This window comes from Rhamphochromis sp. 'chilingali' (assembly GCF_963969265.1).
Source record: "Rhamphochromis sp. 'chilingali' genome assembly, chromosome: 7".
NCBI lineage: Eukaryota > Metazoa > Chordata > Actinopteri > Cichliformes > Cichlidae > Rhamphochromis > Rhamphochromis sp. 'chilingali'.
Genome location: NC_137934.1, coordinates 19,607,308 through 19,615,599, shown reverse-complemented (window position 1 = coordinate 19,615,599; position 8,292 = coordinate 19,607,308). Strand labels below are relative to the sequence as shown.

General features: G+C 41.5%; 1 protein-coding gene across 2 annotated transcripts; it reads left to right on the top strand.

Annotated features, from left to right (window-relative positions):
- Positions 1-4,317: 4,317 nt before the first annotated feature.
- Positions 4,318-7,283, top strand: LOC308400098 (E3 SUMO-protein ligase ZBED1-like). Of its 2 annotated transcripts, none has more exons than XM_080887603.1 (2): positions 4,318-6,049; positions 6,248-7,283. In XM_080887603.1, exons 1-2 carry the CDS (start codon positions 4,607-4,609, stop codon positions 6,635-6,637), a joined length of 1,833 nt encoding a protein of 610 aa, XP_080743729.1. In that variant the 5' UTR covers positions 4,318-4,606; the 3' UTR covers positions 6,638-7,283. The 2 variants fall into 2 exon arrangements, with proteins under 2 accessions (XP_080743729.1, XP_080743728.1); XM_080887602.1 differs by having other exon boundaries at positions 6,245-7,283.
- The last annotated feature ends 1,009 nt before the right edge of the window (positions 7,284-8,292 follow it).

Below are 8,292 nucleotides of genomic sequence, written 5' to 3'. Positions count from 1 at the left end.
TCGTTTTGCTCCTGCTTTATTTTTAAATACGCACACTTGTATGCTTGTGTGTTGTTGATGATGACGATTACTGGTAATAAAAATGTAAGGTACCGAACTCAGGTTTGCTCCCGCTTTATTTTTAAATACGCATACGGTACTTGTATGCGCCCTATGATCCAGTGCGCCTTATGTGTGTGTTAAATACAGTAATGGCACACATAACTGAGACTGCGCCTTTTAGTACAGTGCGTCTTATGGTCGTGAAAATACGGTAATCCTGGAAGGGGGGAACAAAGAACTGGAGTGCAGGGCAGTGGGACATCTAACCCCCACCCCCAGGACAGTAGCAAGAGTTACTGAGGGTGAGGGGCAGACAATGGTGAATGGACATTTCCTTAAAATGAGATGGGGGTCAGGGTGTCAGCATACCTGGCCACTGTACCAGTGTTTTTCCACTGTTTACTGTAGGAGGAGGAGACCAGAGACTATAACTGTAGCTGCTACATCAACTTTAGAATAGGACTGCACAGGATGTAGTGTTGATATCCAAATGTGCATTTGTATTGGGATTGGGAAATAAAGTGGTACCTTGATACTTGGAAACATCTCAGCGTGATCTCTACCAGGACCAAAAGAATCGCAGAGACCGGCGTTGTCTCAACAAAACCCAGACATGTTCTCTACTAAGGTTAAAAGATAATCGGTTAGCTCCATAATTTGATATGTATCCTATAAATCTGGGCAATACCCTCTTCATTAAAAGAGCCTATTACATATAACACCTTAATAGCAAAATACTGCATTTACATAGATGAATCATTGGGTCGCTGGGTTAATGAAACACAAAATGAAGCTCATCCTCTTGTGATCACCTTTGATTTGAATGTAATTTGTAAGATTTGTCTTACTGCATCATCTGTAGTAGCCATAGATGTAGTACTGGTGAATTTTCACAGATTTTTTTGGTCTAAATTGCAGTCTAATTGCTTTCTTTGACCCTTGTGCTGAATACTCCAAATACGCTGAGCTTAATATTGATTTTCTTTTTAGGATGTCACACCCACTGCACCCTAACAGGCCCAGCCTTGAACAGATGCACACAAAACAGCCAAGAACAAGTGAACACACACACACACGAACACACACTAAAAGAATAGAAGGATAGCAGTGACCTCAGTAATTCGTGTCAAGTCAAATGTCAGCAGAGGGGGGCCAGGGTGTGGGAGTTGGCGGGGGCTTTTAGCTCCACGACGGAGGTCTGGGATGGAGGTTGGAGAGCAGTCACGGTCAGCGGGTGTCTGCTGAGGTCTTTGTTAAAGCCCATTCTCTCTGACTGCAGGGGGAAGCGGAGAAAGTTGGAGCCGGTCGGGGAGACGGAGAGGAAATCAATGGAGCTGCTGGAGACCATCCTCTCGCTCGGCACAACGCTCACACTCACGCAGCTCGCATGGCTTTCTCCTGCTCTCTATACCTCAGCTTGACCCCCTCTTTCCCTTTTATTTCCCCTCTCTTTCTGACATTCTTCCTCATTTTTTTGTGGTCCTGAGCCAATGTCTGGCCTCCCTCCATCTTCTTCCCTTCCACAGTTAGTATTGCAAGCAATAATGCAAAACTGAATTGGATGATTTCCTGCTCTATCCTGAAATCTGGAGCTCAACTTAAATGTACAGTTTATAAAGAAGCTCCATATCATGAGTAACTGCAGAGCTCCGTGCTGCAGTAATGCACACACACAGGCTCACACAGTGCCTGTTCTTGCATTGTGTGCTTCCACAATAGCCCACAGCTATCCTCCATTGTTTTAGACATTTAATTGGAAACACAAAAGCAGCCCACACTCTTGTTAATAGACACAGTGCTTCCAGCCCCCAGAGATCTCACCAAGATACATTTACAGAATCCCCCGCAGGGAAATGCAAGAAACAGGGCCATTCAGCCTCCATCTGTTTCCCTTGTAAGGCCTATGAGCTCGGGGACATAACACTTTTCTCCCCGATAAACAAGGTGTGGACCACTAAGCACTGCTCCCTACTAAAGACTTCTGAATGCAACTGACCACAGCTTATCTGACTGAATATCAATAACAACACTACATGCTCTGCTTCCTCTAATTTCACCCTATAAATCTGCCTGGACTGCTGAGGTTAAAGTGGGAAAACAAAAGAGAAGAAAAGAAAAACGCCTCAAGGTTTGATACAATATCTTCGCCCCTTTTGTATCATAACTTGTCGAGAATAATGCATGAAGGTGCAAAGTGCACTCAATATCAGTGTCTCGGGCAGAGCAAACCTCTCTATCTCCACTTGATGTAATAACTGTTCACGGTGTCAGAAAAAGCAGGGGGAACCTGGAATCAATGTGTTATTTAAAGCAATAGAAGCCAGATCATTTGCTGTAATGTTTCACACGTTTCTGCAAGCTGAGTAGCAGCTTTGCAGTTCCACTAAACTACAGATCCATACATTAAAATTATATGTCCTAGAATTGTATTTTTTTTAATCAGTCACTGATTTAAATCCATTCTTGTTCTCATTATCTCACATTAATAATGCAATCCATAGTTTGCACTTGGGTCCATGAATTTTCAATTTATCTTTAAGAAGACTTTTCATTTTTGAATCTTTTTTATGCATTTGGATTAGTGCAGCAACAAATTCTTATAAATTCTTATAATAAATTATAAATTCTTTTAATTGTCAGTTAGGGCTGGCCTTGGATCTTGAGCCCACATTTTGTGCTGGTGTAAGTTATGATAAGATAAACTAGTCAAAGTAGACAATGGCAGTGTCAGAAGTCAATTTCAGAAGTTAAGACCAGTGTTGGGACTAACGCGTTATTAAGTAACGCGTTACAGTAACTACGTTATTATTGTGGTAACGAGCACGGTAACTAGTTATTATGCCAAAATCAGGAACGCGTTAGTCGTTACTGGGATTTAGATAGGGTCGTTACTCGTTACTTCGTGTGGTGGCTATCGCGGAGGTTCCACAGATTCAGTAACATTAGCAAGTGGTGGAGGCCAGCAGGTGGATGAAGGAAAGGGGACGCAGAAGGAAAAGAGACCCGAGGCAGCCGCCGGTCCAAGTGTGAACTGAACTTCAGGCAAGAAGTTATGACCTGCAGTCTCTCTGGGTCAGATATGAACCAAGTTTAGGTGGAGTTTATTTTCGTTATTCTGACTTTTTCCGTACTGCGTGCTAGCTAGCAAGACGGAGTTTCTATACAGCTGGGTGGTGCTATGAAGTTAATGATGTTGAACTTTATTTTGTTCATAAGTTATTAGAGTTGCCAACCGTCCCGTCTGGTATTCAGAGAAAATATTACGCGTTTCTTATTGAGGTGAAAAGGAACAGTTTGTCCCGTAATTCAGCTACAATGGAAAAGGCACAAAGCTGGAGTTATTCTGTGTCTTTGCTGCACAGCTGCCTCTTCTCCTCTCATTCTCCCCCTCCCTCTCCCGTTTCTACTTCAATCATGAAAACTGATCAATGATCAGCTGATTGGCTTTTCTCTCTTGTTTGTTTATCGCTCACTTTACGCCGAAAGAGGAAACCAGCGGATGTCGCGCTAGGGCTGCTCAATTAATCGAATTTTAATCACGATTACGATCTGGGCTTTCACCGATCATTAAAAATGACTGAGCCGATTATTAGCCCCTCCCTCATTTATCCGAGACACCTTAAAGGTCGGTCCGTGAAAATGTTGCCGGGCATAAACCGGTCTGTGGCGCAAAAAAGGTTGGAGACCGCTGATTAAGAGGACCCGAGGGAAGCTCGGAAAGCTAAGCAGAAGTTATTTGGAAAAGAGAGGTAAAAAAAACTTCAGTGGTGTTGCACACTATTTAATATTATTTTTTAAAGTCATTGTTAACCCTTTAAAGCCGGTCAGAGCAGCACGCTCTGTTTTGTGTAACTATTTTTAAATCCCTGAACCGGAACTGTGTAAGCTAGCGCAATAAACCGGAGGAGTTGTACTTACATCTGATGCCATGAGCTTGTCCTAGGTCACGGTTTCCTTCCACATAAAGCTTTGCAAAAACTGCATAAAAAGCGCTTGCAGCAACAAAAACACAATATTCCAGAAACACGCTTTGCCGATCCGATCAGCTGTTCGTAACACTTCCCACAGTTAAACAGATGTCAGCGCAAACTGTCACATGTCCGCCATTTCCTGCCCGAAACCGGAAGTGACGTCATTTTCGCTGATATTGTAGTTTTTTTTTTTACTCGTAGGCCTTAAAAACCTATCCGGTTGTTCAGTGATGACGCGACGAATCTTACTTCCGGGTCTAAAGTAGTCTGCATTTAATATGGCTTTTGTGTTGTTAACATGTTTAATAGGGATGTAAGAAAATATCGATACAACGAAATATCGCGATATTTCGCGCAATGATACTGAATCGATATTTAAAATCACTGTTATCGATTTTTTTAATTGAAAAATGACATGCATTTACTGTTTATTTCTTTTGTATGTTGGAATTCAAACTCCGGCCACTGGTTTGCAGTTTTCACCGCCTTTACTATGACGTAAAAACGAGGTCTCGCGATAACTGTAGAAGCGTCTAGTTTGCCAAAAGAACGAAGTAGAACAGTCAGTGGACGTGTGTGATGCTAGCTAACTGATGACTGAAGAGGAGAGGATACAGCCGGCCCCCGCAGCTTTCAAAGCTGATGTGTGGACTTATTTTGGATTTAGGACAAAAGAAGGCAGTAAAGACTATGACAAGAGCTATGCAGTCTGTAAAATCTGCACCGCCAGAGTCAAATATTCCGGTAACACAACAAATTTACGAACACACGTGTCTAGACACCATAGCGACGTAGCGTCAAATGCTAATTTTAAAACAAAACGAGGTGATTCCTCTCAACGGACAATTGAAGAAGTTAACTTTTCGAAACTACCAGCAACTTCAACTCGTGCAACAAAAATAACGCAGTCAGTACTTGTTTTTATTTGCAAAGACATGCGCCCCCTGAGTGTTGTGGAGAATAAAGGATTTCGTAATATGATTAAAACGCTGGAGCCCCGTTACACCGTTCCTTCTCGACAACACATCACGGACATCGCTCTGCCAAAGTTGTACCAAGAAGTCAAAGCGACAGTGCTGGACTCTCTCAACTCGGCTGAGACAGTTGCTCTGACATGCGACGCTTGGACTTCGAGAGCCACTGAATCGTACGTAACTGTTACAGCACATCACATAACAGACCAGTGGAACCTTCAGTCTCATGTACTACAAACCCGAGCCATGCATGACAGTCACACAGGTGAGCACATTGCAGCGTTACTAACTGACGCTGTGGCTGAATGGGGATTGAACGCAAAGGACCTTGTTGTTGTTACCGATAATGCACCAAACATGGTTCTCGCGGCTAGACTTGCAGGCATGACGCACATACAATGTTTTGCACACAGTCTGAATCTCGCCTCACAGAAAGCACTGAAAATACAATCCGTGGTGCGACTTCTCGGGAGGATCCGACGTGTAACAGCCTTTTTCAGGCGCAGCACCACAGCCAGCAACCAGTTGAAGCAGAAACAGTGCCTCCTTCAGCTACCAGCTCACAGATTGATCACGGACATAATTACAAGATGCAACAGCTCCTATGATATGATAGAACGATTTTTAGAACAGCAACCAGCCATCTGTGCAGCTCTGCTTTCTGCAGAAGTTAGGAAGAGTGAAAAAGAAATTTTCACATTAAGTGAGTCTGACATCACATGTGCAGAAGAAGTTGTCAGGGCACTCAAGCCTATGAAGGACGCCACCCTGGTGATGTCAGAGGAGAGTATGCCAACCCTGTCCATCATTGCTCCTCTTCATGCCAAGCTTGTGATGGGTGCACAAGAAAGTGTTGATGATACACCGACAGTAAGGGACATTAAGACTGCCATAGCAGAAGATCTGGGAAAGAGATATGTAAATGAGAGGGAGACACTATGGATGGCATCAACTGTTGATCCTCGGTTTAAGGACCTGCCCTTCCTGTCTGAAGCAGAGACCAGTGAGACCTATTCCAGACTGTTGGACACTGTGGTGACTGTGATAAAGAAGGAAGAAAATGTAAGTAAATAAATTAGTTTATTTGGAAAAATTCAACTGAAGTTATAAGCAAGTGAATAAAGTAAAAAGCAAAAAAAAAAAAAAAAAAGCATATTGATGACATTTGTCATCAAATATTAGTGAAAAACAGGGTGAATCTTGGATTTGAATTTTGACTTTCTGACATTAATACTATTTGAATTTAATGTTTTTCAGCAGCAAAAGAATGAGGAGACTGACAAACAGGTGGAGGAAGAGAATGCCACAGAGGAGGCTCATCACCCACATATCAAAGACAACTTTGACTCCATCCCTCGGCCACCCCTAAAAAGACAGAGGACCTCATGTGCATTGGTGGACTTGTTCGGAGCTACGTTTGCCTCTACTAGTGACAATACTGCACCAAAATCAGAACATGATGTTGCTGCAGCTGAGATCAAGAGGTATAGAGATGAGACCCCTTTGCCTCTCACAGGAAATCCTCTCAGTTGGTGGAAGGACCATGAACAGGAATACCCTCAGCTATCCAAAGTAGCAAGGAGTTTCCTATGCATTCCTGGAACAAGTGTCTCTGCAGAGAGAGTTTTCTCCTCTGCAGAGACATTGTAAATGCACAGAGAAGTGTCCTGAGAGCTGACCATGTCGATCAGCTTGTATTCCTGCACAAAAATCTGGAAATTGAAAAATAAACACTGAGAAAACACTACACATGTAAAATCTCTGATATGAGAATGTTTGACATTTTGGTTGAGTCTCATAAGCACTTATTTAGATGAGTAAATTCCTTTTTTCAGGTTGTACTAAAAGTGTTCCATTGATGGACACTGCAGAGCTGTACTTTATTTTATTAACACTTAATTGTAATAGGACTTTACATTTTTTGTTAATGTTTACTTGGATGGATTCTTCAAGCAATTTCATTTTTGATTTATATTTGTTTATGTTAAGGTCACATAAAAAGTGCTTTGTTTTGATGCTCCATAGAGCAGTTTTTGGATAAGTATTTTACAATCATAGTACTTAGAAAGACTTCAGTGTTACATGTTTACTTTTTTCATGTTAAAAAATACTTGATATTTCAGTAAAGTAGTTTTTGTTTGTTTATTTGACATGACTTCTAATAAGGCAGATGTTAATTTCTCCATTCATTTTGAACTTAGAGTGTTTTTGTTTCAGATGTTTCATGTCAAGCATTAAACAGTTTGGACTGTTTACTTGAGTTTTCCTAATTAAATTTAGTCCTACTAAACACAAATATCGTCTGGCTTTTAGTATTGCAATATATCGTATCGTCTACCCTGTATTATGATACATATTGTATCGCCAGATTCTTGCCAATACACACCCCTAATGTTTAATGTTAGGTATTTTCTTCTATTTGATCTCAAAAAGCTCCTAAAACAGTCAGTGATCACTGTTGACCTCCCTCGGCTTTTATTACCGCTAATCATTTATTTAAGCTCAGTTTTTAAAACCTTAGGATGTAACTACAGCCCAGCTCATGCAGCAGTATATGAATGACTAACCTCGTATTGTGGATGGATTATCTCAGTTGTTCTCCTGGCTGAAGTTTGGTCCTTTTACAGCATCCTGCCATGCGATTACATTTGTTCCTGACCACCGAGAACACTCACGGTAACTTTTATCGAGTGGAAAAAAAGTTAGCTTGTTTATATTATGCTAACATAGCTGTGTCGCTAGCGGTCACGTAGCACATCATTATATACCAGCTAGCCCAACTTCAGTAACCCTACAAACGTCACTGCTGTTTAGTTTTCTGTCTTCATTTATGCTGGAAGTGATAACAGAGCTGTACGTTTTAATTTGTTTCCAAAACCCCGCATTCAGGACATGCTATATTGTATTTAGATAGAAGCTAGCGAGCTAACTCCCTGCTAACTTCTAACTCCGTTAAATGTCATAAATTCCGTTTTCATGGATGCCTGGATGTTAAACTCAATTGTTACACCTGGTAGAGCAGAACGCTGATCATTTTATTAAAGATGAAAGACTTTAGACAGTTTTTCAACTCTCAGTAATGCCATAGTGATCGTTTGATATATGGACCTGCAGCGGAGTTTAGACCCAGACACGGCTAGTGACGTCAGACTGAACAACCGGATACTGGTTATGTTTGACTTTTCTGAATAGTTTCTGGGATGCTTAGAACTCGAATTGCACTGCTGGAAATAGTTTATTTTGATGCACCTGCTGTTTTCTTTGCAAATTTGCATTATAGGATTGTTTTTTCGTTTTTCCTGCAG

Excerpts from the sequence above, each read along its gene's own strand:
- LOC308400098 (XM_080887602.1), top strand. The coding sequence starts at position 4,607 with ATGACTGAAGAGGAGAGGATACAGCCGGCCCCCGCAGCTTTCAAAGCT. Across the intron at positions 6,050-6,244 it reads TGATAAAGAAGGAAGAAAAT|CAGCAAAAGAATGAGGAGAC; the intron begins GTAAGTAAATAA and ends AATGTTTTTCAG.